The sequence below is a fragment of the Pogoniulus pusillus genome, chromosome 24, assembly GCF_015220805.1.
Source record: "Pogoniulus pusillus isolate bPogPus1 chromosome 24, bPogPus1.pri, whole genome shotgun sequence".
Classification (NCBI taxonomy): Eukaryota; Metazoa; Chordata; class Aves; order Piciformes; family Lybiidae; genus Pogoniulus; species Pogoniulus pusillus.
In genome coordinates, this window is record NC_087287.1 from 158,074 (window position 1) to 177,564 (window position 19,491).

At 46.3% G+C, this 19,491-nt stretch overlaps 1 protein-coding gene across 1 annotated transcript in view; it reads left to right on the plus strand.

Moving 5' to 3' along the window:
- The window catches only part of ABTB2 (ankyrin repeat and BTB domain containing 2), a 142,127-nt gene that overhangs the window by 106,896 nt on the left and 15,740 nt on the right, over window positions 1–19,491 (plus strand). Inside the window, exons 4-8 of the mRNA XM_064162968.1 lie at window positions 7,853–8,005; window positions 13,632–13,797; window positions 16,593–16,682; window positions 17,098–17,199; window positions 19,184–19,280. Coding sequence (XP_064019038.1) covers window positions 7,853–8,005; window positions 13,632–13,797; window positions 16,593–16,682; window positions 17,098–17,199; window positions 19,184–19,280 — 608 coding nt within the window. The remainder of the gene's footprint in view (window positions 1–7,852; window positions 8,006–13,631; window positions 13,798–16,592; window positions 16,683–17,097; window positions 17,200–19,183; window positions 19,281–19,491) is intronic.

The window sequence follows — 19,491 nt, forward strand, 5'->3', positions numbered from 1 at the left end:
ACTGGGTGATCTTTGAGGTCCCTTCCAACCCAAACCATTCTGTAATTCTGTGAAGATGGTACACTTGCAAGCTAAGGTAATCACCTTTTTCCAGGAGCTGGGAAAAAAAATCTGATGGAAATGAGCCAGCCAGAGCCACTGTTCTGTGGTGGGAAGAACCTGTGTCTCAGTGATGATATGAGAATGCTCTCATCTGGTCAGGGGTAGGATTTGAGATCCAGGCCCTTCAAAAATCTCTAAAACTGACCTCTGCAAGGTGCAAGATGACACATGTAGGTCACTGGGAAGTGCTGCTTTCTGTGGCTACTCTGAGGTTCAGCAAGTCAGTCCTCATAGCTGCATCTGAGCTTTCAAGTGATTAAATGTACAGCTGTATATTAACTGAAGTCAAGGCTCCAGCTGGGTCCAGAGACACACAAGAGTAGTTCATCTCCTGGATTGCTAGCAGTTCTTTTCAGCTTATGGAGAGTTTTAGAATGTCAGGTAGTTGGGTGGAGCAAGAGGAGCATGATCAGTGGTTTCCCTTCCTCCACGGTTCCTCTGTTGAGGTATCTACTGTCTATTCCCAGTGCCCATCATGGATCAAACAGCAATGTATGTGTCCGGGGGAGGCAGATGGAAGTAGTCACATCCTTGACCACATAACTATGACCATATTGTGTTGATCTATCTGATGCTTGTCATCAGCTATATACAATTTAAGTTGGTTTTAATTATTTTCTGTCAGTCTGGAAACCCAGAGCTCTTCCTGCTGCCGCATGCAGATGTTACAAATATGTTTTTCTGATGAAACACGTGGCACATTCCAGAGCTGCACAACTGCTTGTTTCCAGCATGAAAACTGAATCTTCTCCCTGTTGCTAAAACAAAGCTCGTAAAGTGTGATCGTAATCAATAAGCCACAGACCTGAGGGTCTCTTTTAAGAGTCAGAGTTCCTAATGCTTATTTCATGGGTTTTTAGCGAGCTTGGATTTAGTTTTCACTTTGATTTGCATTTAGGGTGAAGTAAAACCTGTCTAATGCTGCACCTTATTTCTTTGCAGACAAGGGTGGGAAGGGTTATAAGAAAGATCAGAGCTGCCAGGTCTAGATTGAAGCTATTTTTGTACTACTGTGAAGGCAGATTCAGAGGAGAAAGGAGCCCAATAAGTTTAATGTTATCCAGATGTTTTTCATTCCATTAGTGTCTGACTGAAGGATGACTCTGGAAGTTCGTGTCATGCCACATCCAAGCCAAGACCTTAGTAACTTGATAATGATCCACTACAATTTGAGGACTTTTATCTTCTAAGATGTGAACCAGTCGTTGTTTAAAGGGACTTCAGGAGAAAACTTTGGGCCAGTTGGCTGTGATTAAATTTCTTCCTTTTTAATGAGGATCTGGGACCATTTGCTTTGAAAGACACAACATTTCTTGAGGTGACTCTTGAATCAGATCCAGCATGGTAATTCCTGTCTTTCCTCTCTAAACGTGGGAGGCTTTAGCAAATGCAGCAAAATATGTTGAATCTGAAAGGAGTGGCTCCTGGCTTAAGCTGGTTGTGTTTTGGGAGGGAAGAGTTTGCCTTTATTTGAAGTCATCATTTCTGCTGTTATTTTATTAATATATAATTACATACTGAGATTTTTACTATTTTTTTTTTTAGCTCTGCAGCTTGAAGAGGGGTTTAGGTTTGAGAATCCAAACTGTAAATATGCTGCTGTTTTCCACATCAGCAGGACACAGTTTAGGTTTTGGGTACTCTGTCTTGCCTCAGAGTCTTTTCCCATCTCCAATCAACAAGAAGTCACTGTTTTCTTTTTGACTCCACTGCCATCCATGGGGATTTTGATCTTGGTGTAAAATCCAAACACCACACTGTCTTCTAACCACCCTCCTACGTGATTCACCATTCCGTTGCAGATTAGTTTTCTTCCCACCTGGTTTTCCCTTAGACAGTTCTGCTCTTTGTGTGGTAGTCTCCCAGGACCCCCCCGCAGGAGCCCTGAACGGCTCTGACATGGCACATGCCCAGAATCAACCAGATTGGAAAAGACCTTTGGGATCATCAAGTCCAGCCTATCTCTTAACCCATCTAATTAACTAAACCATGGCACTAATTGCCTCATCCGGCCTCCTTTTAAACACTTCCAGGGATGGTGACTCCACCACCAACCTGGGCAGCCCATTCCAATGCCAATCACTCTTTCTGTGAAGAGCTTCCTCCTAACATCCAGCCTGAACCTGCCCTGGTGCAGTTTGAGGCTGTGTCCCCTTGTTCTGTCCCTGGGTGCCTGGCAGAAGAGACCAACCCTTATCTGGTTACAACTTCCCTTCAAGTAGCTGTTGACAGCAGCGAGGTCTGCCCTGAGCCTCCTCTTCTCCAGGCTCCACATCCCAGCTCTCTCAGCCTCTCCTCACAGGGCTGTGCTCCAGGACCCTCACCAACCTTGGTGCCCTTCTCTGGACATGTTTGAGCAACTCAACAGCTCTCTTGAATTGAAGGGCTCAGAACTGGACACAGCACTCAAGGTGTGGCCTGAGCAGTGCTGAGTACAGGGGCAGAAAGACCACCCTGGTCCTGCTGGCCACACTGCTCCTGGTACAATATCAGATGCCATTTGCCTTCTTGGCCACCTGGGCACACTGCTGCTTTATGCACAGTTGCTGCCAACCAGCACCTCCCAGGTCCCTCTCTGCCTGGCTGCTCTCCAGCCACTCCGTTTCCAGCCTATAGTGCTGCATGGGGTTGTTGTAGCCAAAGTGCAGAACCTGGCACCTGGACTTGTTAAAACCCATGGCACTGGACTGTGCCCATCTGTTCAGCCTGCCCAGGTCCCTCTGCAGAGCCCTCCTGCTCTCTAACAGGTCCACACTTGCTCCCAACTTGGTGTCATCTGAATACTTACTGATGATGGACTCTGTCCTCTCATCTAGATCATCACTGAAGATATTAAACAGGACTTTGCCCAACACTGATCCCTGGGGCACACCACCAGTGACAGCTGCGAGCTGGATGTGGCACCATTCACCACCATTCTCTGTGCCTGGCCCTCCAGCCAGTTGTTAACCCAGCAGAGTGCTCCTGCCCAAGCCACAGGCACAATTCCTTTAAAAAAAATAGGAAAAGGAGCAGGTGAGACTCTTCACTCACCTCCTGTTAGAGACTTGGAGCTCTGGTATTTCAGGGTAAAAATGGGACTGCACTGTAGGGTTTCTTCTGGGAAGAGCTACTGCTCTCATCTGAGATAGCAGGGGTTCCTCACCGCTGAAAGTCAAGCTCCAGGTGCATTGTCCTTGCATTCAATGCAGAAGAAGGTTGACATAACTTTCTAAGTCCTGTGGAGGTCTTTCCTTTTTTCCCTCTGCCAAAAATGCCATGGCCCCAAGGCTGTTAAAAATCCCCCCACCTTTGGGCTTAGCTTCTTTGTGATGCATGAGTGAGTTAGCACTGGAAGCCTGTGATCCCACAGCATCCTCTCATGGGCTGCTGCTCACCATCTCCACATGGAGTCCTGTCCCAGGCCATTCCAGTGAGTGAGCATAGTCCATTCTGCAGGAAAATGTTACAGCTTGTTAGAAATTCTCTGCCAAGTGCTGCCATTGCCCTTCTTGATTATGTCTTAACTAAAACAATATGTTTTAGTTCAAACGAAGGGGAAAGCCCACAACGAAGTCCATTCTCTGTCAGAGCACATCTCACCCAGCTCCAACCTGATCCTTGACAGTGGAGTAGGAGTGCCCAATTCTCAAAGGGGAGAATTTCAAAGAACCTCTGGATGACAGCACATGGCAGTATCATAGAATCCTAGAATGGGTTGGGATGGAAGGGACCTTAAAACTATCTAGTTCTAGCCCTCCTGCCATGGACAGGAGGGGCTCCCGCTAGCCCAGATCGCTCAAGGCCTAATCCAGCCTGGCTGTGAACGTCTCCAGGGAGGGGGCATCCATGACCTCACTGGGAAACTTGCTTCAGTATCTCACCAGCCACACTGTAAAGAATTTCTTCCAAATCTCCAGTCTAAATCGGGCATTTATATGATTCTCTGCAAGATGTACCTTAGATGAGCAGTGTCCATTTCACTTTCCACTGCCGTGTCCTTCCCCAGGTTACATGTGGCATCACTTGAATACAACAGTCACATCAAGAAACTGACCCGAGCAGTGGTGGCATTCATCTCATAATAAACAGAGAATGTCCCTAGTCAGCTGCTGCCAGAGTCCCCAGGCTGGATCACTTCATTGTGCAGCACTCTCGGTGAGCTGCCAAATGCTTCTACATATCAGGAACTCCAGAGGAAAAATGCACAGTTCAGAGCATGGCACAGTCAGAAATGTAGAGACAAATCAATTCTTTAGCTTACAGCACCTTCCAGTTAATTTCCCATGAAGGTTTCTCCCCTTGCCCTCTTGCAGTGTTTTTCAGACTGTGAAATGATCAGTGCCCCCCTGGAGGCAGATAGATGCCTAGGTTAAGGACCACAAGGATAATTGTGTTTATTTCCTACAGGAAGAATAACTGCATTTATTTTTAGTGCAATGTAACCCAGTGTTGGGAGTTCCCTTCAGCTGACCTGCATCTCTTCCTCCTCAGATCAAGGGATGATGATGCTTATCTCCTGTAGTGTCAGTGAGCAAAGTAAAACAGAGCTGTTCCTGCAAGCATGCCCATTCTGATAGTTGGGTAAAAGAAGAGTGTGTGTTGTGGGGGAGAGTAGAAAACCCATCCTCAAGCTGGAAATCTTCAAGAGAAGTAAAGTCTTCAGAGCAAACGTGGAAATTGGACTTGTTATAGTCACTGCTGATAGAATAATGGTTTATCCAACTTGGAGTTGGGACAAGTTAGGGCAGGAGTAAGAGAAAAACACCCTTCCTGCTGTTTCATTTTGAGGTCCAAAGTCTGTCCTTCTTTGGGCTCAATCTGCTGAGCTGAGAGTTTTGAAAAGTCTTCAGAAAAAATGTGTTGGGAATAATAAAAAAAAGAAGTCTTTCTCCTTCCCCTTCCTCCCAAACCAGGTTTAGGTTTTTCACCCTCAAGGTCTGCTTGTGCACAGAAGCCATTTTTAACCCTGCCACGTGTGAATTTGTTGCAGACTGGAAATTTCTTCATAATCCATGTTATTTCTGGTGCAAACTGGTGGCTGACCACAGTCTTCTGCTGCCCAGTGTGGGGTGTAACAGTTACCAAGGTTTGGTTTGTTACCTAGTAAGATGGTCAAATCCACATGATTCTCTGCCCAGCAGTGTTACCACCATGAAAGTGTCAGGGAAGCTCTGATGTGGCCAAGCTAGATTATCTACCACAAAAGGCAGTAGGCAGAGTCCCTTGTAAGGTGAGTTTTTTCCATTGCTCCTGGCCCGTTCACCCTGCCTAAACTCTGAGTGTTTTAATTCTGATGGCTTTTAGCCTACCTCTCTGTCCTTACCACATCTTGTGAGCTTTCAGTGCTGAATTAGAGGCTCTGCTGTGTAATTAGGTAATTAATTTAGGCTCCTCCCTTAAATGTCTGAATGTAAAAGGTGTGCATGCCCCTGCTGCAGGCCAGGTAAGGGTTTATGTTCTCTGGAACAGACTGCTGGAAAGCATCTCCCAAATGCCTGTTGGTGATGGCTGCTATTTGTTAGGGAAGCTAGTCAACTCCAAATTGACTGTGCTGGAGGGATTCATCCCATCTCATGGCTCTGGGACAAGTTAGAAAGCCTGAACAGGTTGGGGGATTCAAGTTCAACTTCGTTAAATAACAGAATGCATTGGGCTGGAAGGGACTCTCAAAGGTCATCTTGTCCAACCCCCCTGCAGTCAACAGGGGCATCTCCAGCCAGATCAGGTTGCTCAGGGTCCTATCAAGTTTGACCTTGAATGTCTCCAAGGATGAGGCCTTGACCACATCTCTGGACAACCTGTTCTAATATTTCACCTCCCTCACTGTGAAGAACTTCCTCCTCCAGAAAGTTGTTCAGCTTCCAGAGCTGAAAGTCTTTCAACTGATGCGCTACTTGGGTGATTCTTTTGATGATGAATGTAGCATTGTTTGACAGAGAAGTAAACTGGTAAAAGCAGTAAACAGATGCCCTCTTAAAAACATCCTTGCAGGAGCAGTCCAGGATTGATCAGATGCTTCAAAGGACCTCTGAGTTGGTCGAAGTTGCTTCGCTACTCAAGAGGAGAGACGAAGTAGATGGAAAATAGTGCACTTGTTTGTAAAGAGCTAATAGCAGCAGTTTAGAGCAGACCTTGCAACCAGCAAAATGGAAACAGGTGGCCCAGGTCTTACACAGTGGAGTCATTCCACTCTGAAGGATGTTCCAAGTCACACAGAGGGACCTGTGCTGGTAAATCCCATTACTGGTCAATGGTTTCTAAGGGGATTGTTGCTGCTTACTCTGGCTGTGCTTACATATGTGCACACACAGACATGCACTGCTCTGAGAACGCCTTTCATGGGTTCAGCTTCTCTCAGTAATGCCAAAATTAATTTCTATTTTCTGGTATCTGTCTTTTTTCCTCTGAACTGCATAAAGGGATTGGTACCTTTTACTCTCATTTATTTTCTTTCGAATGCTTAGATGAAAAGAGGTCTTTGGTTTTGGTTTTGTCCTTTCTCTGACTGTTAATAAATTCCTTAGTGGAAATGAGAAAGGTGTTTTCAATTACAGCTGACACTTCTGAGCCTTCCATCAAGGTGGCAAGCGTCCTTAGGGGAAAAAACAAGCAAATAATGGATTAGTCTGGCTGGATGTTGAGATATGTTGTGTATGAGAGTGTTATGGTACATATATATTTTTGTGTAATCTCAGCACAGTGTTCATTCTTCATAAATCAGTCCAAAACAGCTGTTGTTGCTATTGGAACATTATTTATATTCCTTATTTATATATCTCTCTTTTATAGAGAACCTCATTTATGTTTCTAGATTGCTGTGCAACCTCCTTCTGCTGGATGCTGTACAGACAGATTGCTTTGCCACAGATTACTTTCAATTTAAGTCATGGACATTTGTTCCCACACAGAGATGTTTCCAGCTCAGTTGTAAGCTCCTCCCTGGCAAACCAGTTCACATGAAAACAGCTACAACAGTTCTCCTGTGGTCTAGGGGGTCAGTTAGGACCAAAACAGAGGCCTGAGCTCCTCATGTAAGAAATGCAGGATGTGAAAAGCCATCAGACCGTGATAACGTAACTATCAGTGGAGTTAGTGCACAATCAAGTATGCTCCCCTGCTCAGCAACGCTGAAAACAGCCTTACCTAGAACAACAGACACCATCATTATACAAGCTGCAGCCCTGAGAGCTCTCCTGAGCCAATCAAAGCGCTGGCCACCTGAGATGGGGGGGTCTGACCTATAGCTAATAGCAGATGTAGGTTTCTTCCTGCAAGAGTTGCCAGGGATCGGAACAGGCTGTCCAGAAAAGTGGTGGAGTCACCATCCCTGGAGGTGTTCAAGAAACCTGTGGACGTGGTACTCTGGGACGTGGGTTAGTGGCTATGGTAGTGTGGGGTTGATGGTTGGAGTGGATGATCTTAGATGGCTTTTCCAACCAAAACAATTCTATGATTCTGTGTAGGTTCCTTACATCCAGTGTGCCCCAGTTGCCCACAGGGTGAAATGTGTTGTGCAAACCCAGCATATTGCATTGTGACCCCGTTTTAGGTAAGAATCAATTCAGATAACCAAAGAAGAACCATTGCAGTTCCTTCCACCTGCTGTGACCTGCCAATGGGGCTGAGCACAGAGACAGAGCTTTCCTCTTTAGATGGGTTTTATCTGTGCCAGCCTCCCCAGGAGGCAACGAGGTGTCCTTTTGCATCCTGGGTACAAGACAGCAGGCGGTGTTAACCATGACAGATTTTGTTTTCCCTTGTTTCATAGACCCTTCATGCTTCTGCCACCACTGATGGAGTGGATGAGGGTGGCCATCACCTATGCTGAGCACCGGCGCAGTTTAACGGTGGACAGTGACGACATCAGGCAGACAGCCAGACTACTCCTGCCTGGGCTGGATTGCGAGCCCCGGCAGCTCAAGTATGTGGACTACACTTTATAAGCAGCAGAATTAATTGTCACTTCATACTCTTTCTGTACTTCTCAAAATCCTGTACAGGTGATATATGTTTGATCTTTTGGTACTCTAAGAGATAAACCTTGGCCAAACACTGCAGCTGGGGTAGGAAGATTCTGTCCTGCTAAAAGTTACAGAATCATACACAGAGTCGTGGTTGGAAAAGACCTTTGGGATCATCAAGGTCAACTGTTAACTCTACCAGAGCCACTACTACACCATATCCTTGAGCACCATATCTTGGCTTTTAAATACACTCAGGGATGGTGACTCAACTGCTTCCCTGGGCAGCGTGTTCCAGCCTTTGATAAGCCTTTCAGTATAGCAGCTTTTCCTGATGTCCAACCTAAACCTCCCCCGGTGCAACTTGAGGCATTTTCTTCTTGTTCTATCAGTTATGTCTTGTGAGAAGAGCCCAATACCACCTCCAACCTCCTTTCAAGTTGCTGTAGACAGTGATGAGGTCTCCCCTCAGTCTCCTTTTCTCCAGGCTAAACAAGCCCAGATCCCTCAGCCACTCTCCACCTGCTCTCTAGACCCTTCAGCAGCTTTGTTGCCCTAAAGTTATATAGGAGGATTGAGTGTCAGAGGGCTGAAATACAAATATTTGGCCCTCTTATGCCTTAGCCTTAATTACAAGATCATTGTTTGCTTTTTGAGATACCTTGATGAAAGGTCGCAGTACCTTTTAATGTCTCTTATATTGAATGAGGATTTCTGATTAGCTTGGTTGATTAGCACATCGTAGCTGTTCTATTCAGGTTTGTGGGCCTTGAAGTTAACTGTTATTACCACTAGAACTGATATGAGGGTTGCTGCTTGAACTTTGTACAAGGTAAATTCTTGTTCCTTGAGTGAATTTTGTGACCTGTGTGGGTTAAATGAATTATCAGGATGTGCTAATAACACTAAGTAATAGTGTTATCATGCTCAAAAGACAAAAATACACAGTTACTCTGGAACTGTTTTTCATGAACGATAAAAGCAGCCAGAGGCTTTTAATCAGGAGTCCTCGATCTGGTTTTGTCGCTTTGTACCTTTTCCTTCTGGCAGCCAAGGAGGCTCTTGCTCTGCACTACATCTCCATCTCCCCGTCTGTGACTTGGGTGGTGGTAGGTATTACCAACAAAACCTCACTGGGAGCTGAATTTGTTGGTGAGTGTAAAGGTGCAGTTAGATGACTGAATGTTTTGTTGGCTGCAGGTGACTCCTAGTCTAGATCTCAGCTCTCAGTTCCTGCTGCTCTCCTGAGATGCAGTAGCTGACAGACTGAAAGAGGCCTGAAATTGTACAGAGGCAGGTTCAGGTTGGAGAGGTGGAAATTTTTTTTTCCTGCAAGAGGGGTCAGGCGTTGGAACAGGCTGCCCAGGGAGGTGGTGGAGTCTCCCAAGAGTCATGTGGCCATGACACCTGGGGACATGGTTTAGTGGCCCTGGGTGTGTTGGGTTGATGGTTGCACTCAATGATCTTAGAGGTGTTTTCCAGCTGAAACAATTCTATGATTCTGTGCTGCTGGTCTGTTGCACAGGTGATCCTCAGCAGTTATTGAAACTCCTTGGCTTCAGACTGGAAGGCAGCAGCTGAGCTTGGACTTGGCGTCCAGAAAGTTGTGTGCTTAGTACTGCAGCACTTTCCTGCTGCCTTTCCTCTGGCAGAGTACATGTGCCTCGTGTCAGTGAAAGGACATGCTACCCTGGCTTATGTGAGGGTGATGGGTGCTGCTGCAGCAACTTAATATGGGCTACATTACTTAAACTACTTCTACATATGTGCCCTATGCTTGCCAGAAGCTTTGAAACTCTGATGAAGTGTACCAGAGGAGACTAACCTAATCACAGATACTTCCAGCCAGCTTCGTCAGGCTTTGTTTTGCAGTCTCTGCTTTGGAAAGACTTTTGATTTCCAAACTGAATGCAAACCCTCCACTTCAGTAGTGTCCCACTCTCTTCTCTGCACTGATTTTTGTGCATATTAACATACAAAGCACAGGTAATCTCTTACTTTATGGAAACATCCAAAACCAACCATAGAAAAAAAACAACAACCCAATAAAAGCCTAAAAAAAACCCAAACCAACAAACAAACAAACCTGAACAAAATAAAGCTAAACACCCCATGTCCCACTCCTCCCCAAAAAAACCCAAAAACAAACCCCAAGAAACACCAGAACACCCCAAAAGAGGGCAAGGATTTGGGTGTTTGATTTCACCACTGACATGAGCTAAAAGGAGACACTTGGGGAGAGCCTTTGTGAAAATGGGATCCAGATCAGTAATGTCAAACTGAAGCCAGAATGATAAAGTCATGAAACGAAGTTTGACAGAAACCCAGAAAGTCCAAAATGATCTAAGAAACAAATAAAAGTGAGAAGCAGGTATCGAGAGCTTCAGCCACACTCTGTGGGATATTCAGGGATAAGATAATTCCATTGCTGAATTGGGCAGGGTTGGCAGCACTGCCTCAGGTCAGGAGTATGTTAGAAGTTTCTGTCCAGTTTGTTATTGCAGAAAGAATGAAAGTTATGTGAGAAACCCAAGATCCTTTCACACCCTTTACCTCCCCAGACTGTGCCTCCATAAGGATGGATGCAGTCTGCGTTCCCTGCAGGTGAAACCACAGCACAGGTTTTTTGGAACCAAAGCCAAATTTACCCCTGGTTTCCTGTAGGACTGTGGGGAAATTACAACTCGCCTTTCCTCATGATGCACAGGCTATAAGGCATGTAATGATAGCTCCCTGCAGTGGTGATGCATCAGGTAGAGTGTTTTGAAATCCCCGAAAGAGAAGTTGTGTAGAAGAATGAAGTATAATTAGGATAACCTGAAGTCAGACCTCTCATACCTATTACCACCAGGCAGACTGCTTGGACAGTCTAGGCTTCCATAACAACTGTTTGTGTCTCAGCAGATGATGCCTGCTGTCATCAGTTTTATGTTTGCCAGACAATTTATAAACATCCCCAGTACTCACTTGTTACCAGCTAAATGATAATACAGAGAGAAGTGTGCTTCTTTTCCACCTACTTAAATATAAATGTTGGGATTTAATATTAAGTTATTATCATATGCTGCTTTTAAAATTAGTATTATTCTTTCCTTACACCAGACCAAATTTAAATTCCTCACTGTCAATAGTTGTAGTACTAGCTACTACTTATGAAACACAAAGAGCACACCAGTCTTCTGCTGGCTGGAAAAGATCTTCAAATCACCCCTTCCGAAACGAGGACCTCAGCCGTGTTCCTTTCTGTGGGCCCAGTCCCCTCGATGTCTCTTGGTCTTCAGTTCTCCAGTGGCGTCTCCCCTGGGCATAGCTCAGTGTAAGTGGAAGCTGCTGTCTGGGCAGCTGCAGGAGCACAGGCTCTAGGAAGCATGCAGGAGCTTGCTTCTCTTCTCCACAGGATAACAGCTCCCACATGGAAAACCTGCTGTGGTTATTGCTGCTGCACAGCAGCTGTGCGTGTGTGAGCTCTTCCCCCAGCTCTGGTAGGATGCTTTTGCCACAGTCTAAAAGAAAAGGCTACTTGACATCTATCCCAGAAAAGCACAGTGTCAGAACAGCAAGTGGACAGTGACTGCTGCATGGGCTGAGCCCACAGGTCCCTCAGGAGAGCAGCTCACAAATGACAACCTTAAGTTCTTGCTTGGGAACAGGCCTCCTGGCAGCTTTACACCAAGCTCACCCAGTTCACCTTCCTGCTGGGTCTCTGACAGCTCTGTACAACTGGGTTTTTGTGCTGCTTGTGCTGCACGGCTTATTGGTGAATTGTCCCACCGCCACCGTTGCTCCAGCAGTGCATTGGGTGGAATCATGTCCAACAGCAAAACAGAAACAATGTGCAGGGACAGGCTCCATCCCTTTCAAGACTTTTCTTTTCTGAGGCTTGCTGGATTTCAAGTGTTGCAATCTCATTTTTTGCACAGGATTCTCCTTCTCCTCCTCATTATGTAAAGTCATTGTGTCATATTCTGTCATTGTAGCACCACGAGATTGTGCCAATTGCCTTAATAGAACTGGATGATTAATTTCTTACCTCGAGGATTTATCTATGTCCAGCATCAAGCATTTTACCTCAGTGTCTTCTTGTGCTCTCTACTCTGTGCCCTCATCTAGTATCCGAGTGCCTCAGGGAAGTTGTCTTCTGCTGTACTCAGCAGCCTCAGAGACACATTTTAGGTGCAGATGCCTCTCCAAAGAGCTAGTGACTCCAAGACTGTCACTTGGCTTCCCTGCTGACTGTTCCCAGACTGTACCTTGATGGTTCCTTCCTGAACGCAGCTCTGGCTTCCCCTGTACGAAGCGCCTGGACACCAGGCTGCGGAGAGAGCTTTGTTTACTCAGAGTATAGTCCACAGCATCTGCTCACCATTCGCCACCCACCATCAAGGCAAGTGTGGAAGTGTTAAAAAATTTCCAGCTGAATTAAAATGTGAGTAAGATCCATCTTGAGTCTTCTCTGTGAAGAGCATCTAACTCAGCTGGCAGGCAGTAGGAAGTTTCCAGAAGAGTTTAGCCTTGTTGAAAGAGTCTTTTTCAAAGGAACTTGGCAGGCTGATATCTCCCACTCTGAGAGTCTGCCCAAGAGCCTGTGCTGAAAACCAGACAGCTCATGGAGACGACACTCACCCTGAAATAACATCAAAGGGCTGCCTATATCAACCCACAGCTGGGATGGGAAACACCTCCAGTTTGGCAAGGGTTCTTCAACGAAGCAGAGGCACTTCAAGGTCTGGAATTCAGAAGTCTCTGAGCAGATAACCAGAGAATTTACAGTAATCCCTGGGCTCCTTCCAAATGGGATTTGATAGTCATCTAAAGGGGATGGCATGGTGTTTGCCAGAAGAGCCTTTTGCTTCCAGGTAGTGGCTGGTCTGGTAGGCAGACACTGTAACTGCTTCATCCAGAGACACTCTGGTCTTTCACTAGGGACACTTTCCACCTCTTTCTCCTCCTTGCAATATCCCTTTGTGTGTGGACTATCCAACACAAAGCAGGGGAAACACAGAGGCAAGAGCCAAACTAGGTACAGCAAATTATTTAAAACAACTGGGCTTTGGTGGGGCTTTGTTTTCATTCCTGGTTTCTGTGAGCAGCAGTACTAAGGAAGCCTGATTGCTGCCGGTTTACAGTGGCTAACACTGGACCCACCAGCATAACGTTGCTGCTGCAGTAACCCCAATTGCTCAGTGCTCATTAGCCTGTGGTGTATTCCAGTATCCCCTTCCTGCGTTGCTGGGTAAGATGTAGCAGAACCAGTGCCTGGTCCAGAGCTACCCTTGTAGTGAGGGGCTGACTGGAAACTACTGCTCTGAGCAAGGAATAAGGATTTCTTTCTGCCTTTTTCCACTGAGTGAGGAGGTTTCTCTACCTGGACATCATCTTCTGTGCTCTGCAGCATTCATGTGAACTTTGTCTCAAAGAACTAAACCTTCCACTTCCAGTATGAGCCAAGTCAGCCAGGTTTTTCAGAAATTGTTATGTAGAGGGAAGGTATATGATGGGTAAAGCCATGACATTTCATAGGCCTGATTCCAGTAGGAGATGAGGCTAAAATGAAAGGAAATCCAGGAATGATTTCGTCTTTGACAGACCTGAATGCTGCTTCAGTTCCTTCCGGAGACTGGATGCTAAGGCTGCTACTGAAAAATTCCAGCAGGACCTGGGCTTCCGAATGCTGAACTGTGGGAGGACAGATCTGATCAACCAAGCCATCGGTGCACTGGGACCTGATGGGGTGAACACCATGGATGATCAGGTGCACCATAAAACCACACACAATTCTGTGCATGAACAAATGGCATGTTGCTTTCCAGGTGGTTGTGTTAGTTGCCTCTCCAAGGCTTTTCTAATTCCAGCTTGTGCTTAAGTCTGAAAATGTATCACTTAAAACAAACAGACCAAAAAAAACACCCCACCAATTCAAAGAGCCCAACAGAGCCTGGAGTGAGTTGCTTCTTTATTGTCTGGAATGTAGGTCTGCTCCTTGGATGACACTGATGGAAGACAGGTTGATACACTGGCTGCACATGGAAAGTCTGATGGTGTCTTAAAGCTAAGACCGCATCAAAACAATGTGGGTCTTGCCAGTGACACTGTCTTCTGGTTCAGCAGCCCAAATCCAGTCTGGGTCAGCGAGGAGCAACCAAGAGGTGCTACTGTCTGATGGCTTTCAGAAGTGAAGTGAGTTAGATGTTTTTGATGGTCTAAACATAGAAGAGCGAGCACTGAGAACCCCACTGGCCCTGTGACCAGTCACTGTTAGCTTTGTTGCAAGTCCGTCATGCCTGATTGTCCATCTTTTTCATTTCATTTTGTTCCCTGTTCCCCTGACAGCTACACTGAAGCACAGGGATTTGCTAGTATGGGGAGTCTTTAGTTTCTTCTGCTTGTGCTGTCAGTCCCATCAAGTGACAGCAGAGTCTGTCCTCTGGGGCATCATTCCGTGTGGCTGTCACAGCAGTGAGAAAGAGCTGCCATGCCTCAGAAACAGTAGGACATTTAGCAGCAGGAAGGATTTACCTTTGAGTAGATGTTTTCTCATAGGCAGCATTTCAGAAGACGATCCTTACCTCTCTTCAGCCAGCCAGCAAACCGGGAGCTGTTTGGCTTGTGTTTGCCTAAGGACCCTGCTTTCTGTAGGCACTTCACTGGAAGCTGTGAAGAGTTTCTGCTGTCACTTATTTATGGTCTCATTGCCATCCCATTGATGTCCTCCTCCAGCCAGGGCAACTGTGAACAGAGGGATCACAGCGTGCTGGTGGCTCTTTGCAGAATGCTCAAAGAAAGCAGTGTTTTGGCACTGACCAAGGAGAGCAAGACAGGCTCCCTCTGGAGACACTGCTGCTCTGAAGCTCTCCAGAGGGTTCTGGGGCAACTCATCTGCAGCTAAGCAAGTGTCCATTGCACTGCTAGTCCCAGGTAGAGTTAAATCCAAACTCCAGGACTCTGCCATAGTTGGACTGTGAACCCAAATTTGAACTCTGCAACCAGCTGCTTTTGCCCTTCCTCTAAAGGAATAAGCCAAAGCCAGATGCCCAAAGTTGGGAAAAATGGCTTAGCACGGCAACAAAAGCAGGTCTGTGTCTTGTCATAGAAGAGAATGTTTAACACTAACACTTAGCAAGCTCAGTTCATATATCTGGATTTCTTTTGGTTATGATGAGTCTTCCAAACATGCTGTGCAGTGGGCAGCACCTCTGAGGCATCACAGACAGGTGTGACCATCTCACCTGGCAAGCACAACAGAGGCTTTGTTGCAAATCCCCCACAAGACAGAACTGTTGGAGCAGTTTAACGTACAGGCTTCAGATTTTCACCACTCCCAGAAGGTGAGCATGTCCAGCATTCAGATGTGTGTTCAGACCTGCTCGTGCACGTACGTGTACAGAGACACTTCTGGAGAGAACTCACAAATACTTCTTCAGAAACCTGAGCTTGGAGCAGGACCCTGCACTCACCTGTGGTGGGGACCAAGCAGCATTCTGGTTTCACAGGATTTGAAGTGTTAAGAAAACAATCTCTCCTTCCCTTTGCATGTGGAAGAATGTGCAGGGAATAGAGAACTGATACTGAAAATTAACAAAGAAAGGAAAGATAAGGTAAGCCTGTACAGGTCTGGCGTTTTCAGAACCCTGACCACAGCAGTAAATGTGGGCTTGTGCCTGTAGACCCAAGGCCTTAACTCTCTCAGTAAGTTTACTTGTTTATAGTGAGCAGATCCTCCCAAGCCAAAACCAGCCACTCCCCTCCATGGTGTAACTGCCTCAAGTGCAGGCAGCTTGGAAACGTGGCTGTTTTGAAGAGATGCCTTTGCAGATACAAGGCCAGAAGTGCTTAGCCTGAGATGCAAGTCTAGTTTATGAGCCATGTCCCTCTCTGAAGATGAAGCTCTGTTATTGCCCAGTGAGCAGCAGAGATACTGCCTGTGAAAAGTCACAGTAATTAAGGAGGGAGAAGCCATAGGTATGAGCAGGAATGGATTTTACTAGGCCATTTCCATTCTGTCCGTGGCTCCTTTTGGAATGCACTCCCTAAAATGGGCTCATTTCTCTCATAATTCATCTCTGAGCCGTCATGGTTCACTGGTTAAATATAGAGGGAGACTGATGGGATTGAAATGCTGAAATATTGTGGCAAACAGGATTTTAGCAGTGGGAGTAAGTTGCCAAATAAATTAATCTCGTGTATTTTTGTGTTTCCTACTTTTGGGTCATCTGGCTGCAAATGGCCCAAGAAATGGTATTTCTTCTTGGGCAGCCTTGAGAAAGCGCAGGCATTGTGCAAAATACAGGGCTGAGATTTTCAGAGATCTCTTCTGTATTCTTGCAGTTTTGTGCCTGTATTTTGTCCACATCCCTTCCCAAAAGGAGTACAGTGTACCCACTTGACACAGAACCCAGGGTGCTGTGAACACACACATGTGCAATCCCTACACACCTGCACACACACACACACACACACACTATTCTGTACATTAAGTTTCAAGTCGCTGGGGCTGTGAGTTTCACTGTTGAGAAGTGTAAAAAATAACTTCCTGTCTTCCTCCTGAAGGGTATGACCCCACTTATGTATGCCTGTGCTGCTGGAGATGAAGCCATGGTCCAAATGCTTATAGATGCTGGAGCAAATTTAGATCTAAAAGTGAGTAACAGAGCACCGTCATCAGTAAACTAACAAGAGCTTCATTTCTGAAAGCTTCTGAGTAAGCCACATCTTTCAGAAATCATCACTTTGGGAATTTGGGAGAGGGAAGAAAACCTTCAAATCCTCTTGGAGCATTCAGTGACTCCAATTAAGATTGGCATTGGCGCGTCTAATAGGCATGGTGGGGGTGAAGGCGGTCTCCCTCCTCAAAGAGCTGCCACTGGGAGAAACCAATAAGCCCATTAAAAAGGCCCAGGGGACTGGACAGAATGACTAGTGCTGGCAGTGTTCTCTAAATGGCCTGAGTTACAGGTCCCTGGGGTTGTCACTTACAAAGGGAAAAGCCAGTCATGTACAAAGATGATGGCAGACAGACTGTGGTGGTTAATAACTGCCTGGCTCCTTCCCCCAGGTTCCTAGTACCTCTCCACGGCACCCTTCAGTGCACCCCGACAGCCGCCACTGGACTGCTCTTACCTTTGCTGTGCTGCATGGGCACATCTCTGTTGTTCAGGTGAGCAGAGGAAATCCTGCAGTCAGGAACGTTTGCAGGAAGCCCAGAGGGACTGAAGCATAGCACACTCAGTCACGGGCTTCCTGAGCATGGATCTGTCCTGGGCTCCATGTGCAGTTTGGTGGAAACCTCCTAAAAAGCACTGAAAAATGGCTTGCTTTGAAAATGAGGAGAATGCCTCTGATGGGGTGTTTGGGGGGTACCCTGAATCGATGCTGTAATTCCTAACCACACAGTAATTGATAACAAAACACAGGATGTTTTCTTTTTCTTTGTTTTCAACACTGGTCTATGGTTTAGCACTTCAGAAAGCCCTGCAGAGTCATGTCTGTGCTGTTAGATAAACCAGCGTTGGACTGCTTGACCGGGATGCTGACGGACGGTGGATGTTAACTGGTTTATACATTTACATGTGCAGAAATTCAGTGTGTGCTGATTTCTGCTCTGATGGCAGCAAATCTTCTCTGACTTCCTTTCTAATCCTTGAGAGATGCATGAAAAAGGTTTAAGCTGTCCTGGGAGTTGAGTCTTTGACATCCTCCCTGCTCCTTTTTCTGGAGAATTAACATAAGAGCTGCAGAATGGGGTGGAGTCCTGCAAATCCAACTCTGAACTGCAAGAGGAATTGAAACCCAGTCGCAGCAGGTAGTCAGTTGTTTACCTTCTGCTGAATAAAACAAACAACAACAAAAAAGGTGAAGGGAGGTTGCAGAGGCTTATTTTAGTGACCATTTGTCAATAATCATAAAGATCAGCTCCCCCTGGAAAAGTGCCAGGGCAGCCTTTGCTGCTTACAGAGGTTGGACAGCTTTAGTTTGCAGGGGAGATAAAAGCATGACTCTCTCAGGAGATGCAGTGAAAAGTATGACAGCTAATGTTGGACAGCATCCCCCATGACGTTTTTGTCTTTGATTTTGGCTAAAACTTCCAGATATTCCATACATTTTGTTCAATTGGCAGCTATTAGTAAAAGGGTAGATGTCAGCTTTTGTGGAACTGGCTGTGGAAAACCACAGTTTGTAGTACTTGTATGGAATAACTGCTGTCTCCAGAGAGAAACAAATGTTTGTAAGCAAGTAGTGCCTCTTTCTGCTGTTTGGTCCAAGGCCATGGTCATCACTAACTGGGAGTGGCTGAAACTGGTAAGCTGTGACAGTGTTGTATGATAAAGCCAGCTGGACTCCTCCCTCCAGCCAGAAAATCTCCAACAGTGCTGGTGATGCGGAGCTGTGGCAGGCAGGACAGGCAGAGCTTGTCCTCCCTGCCATGGGAGAGGGGCAGCACTCACCACTCTGCACCAGCAAGCAGTGCTCTGGGTGTTCTGATGCTGTCTGCCAGCCCTACCTGGCCATAAAAGGTCCCCATCACCTTGTAACCCCCTCCCCACCATCTGGGAGAGGTTTAATTTCCCTTGGGAGTAGCTCAGTGAGTTCAAAGAGAGCAGGTTCTGTGTGTGACAAATCACTGAACTACCAGGGCCTGGAAGCCCAAGAGGGATGTTTGGCTTCCAGGGGTAATTCCCTGGAGGAACCTTGCTTCCTGCACAGCATGAAGCTAAATAACTTGGACTTCCTGTGCTGCAGAGGGGTTTTGACTGCAAAGCTCTTTGGGGTTGGGAAATCACAATTGCAAAACCATGTTCATAAGGGAAGTTAAGAAAAAAGAGGAGGTAATGTTCTCCAAGCTGCCAGCTGAGCACCTTTCCAGCAAACACTCAGTGGCAAAAGCATAGTAAAGCGAAAAACCCTGAAAACTCTGAAGTTGTCATTCATGTGGAGACTTTAGCTCCAGGCTGGGTGAGGAATTGCAAGAGAGATTTGCCTTGGAATAGATATTTTGTGTTAGCTGTTGAGATACGGTGCCTTTGTGTGCACCCAGTCTACACTGGGAAGCCACTGGTTTTCCTCTCCAGCACACAGCCTCTTGTTTTATCTTTCTGAATTGCTCTTTTCTCAGCTCCTGGTCTTCCATGTGTCTCTTGCAGCTGCTCTTGGATGCTGGTGCCCACGTTGAGGGCTCTGCTGTTAACAGTGGAGAAGACAACTATGCTGAGACTCCTCTCCAGTTGGCTTCATCAGCAGGTAAGTTCAGGGCAAGCTCAGCACGTTGTCTCTTGCTACCACAGAATAACCACAACCAGTTGAGGTGGGTGTCTGGTGTCTGTGAAAGGAGTCACTTTGCACTGCGTTCTGAGGTACCAGAGTGAGCTGGCTGCCAAAGGCCACAGGTTTTCTGCATTTCTAAAAGATTAGAGGGAGCCCTGTCTGGGTTGGCAGCAACTAACTGTCCTCA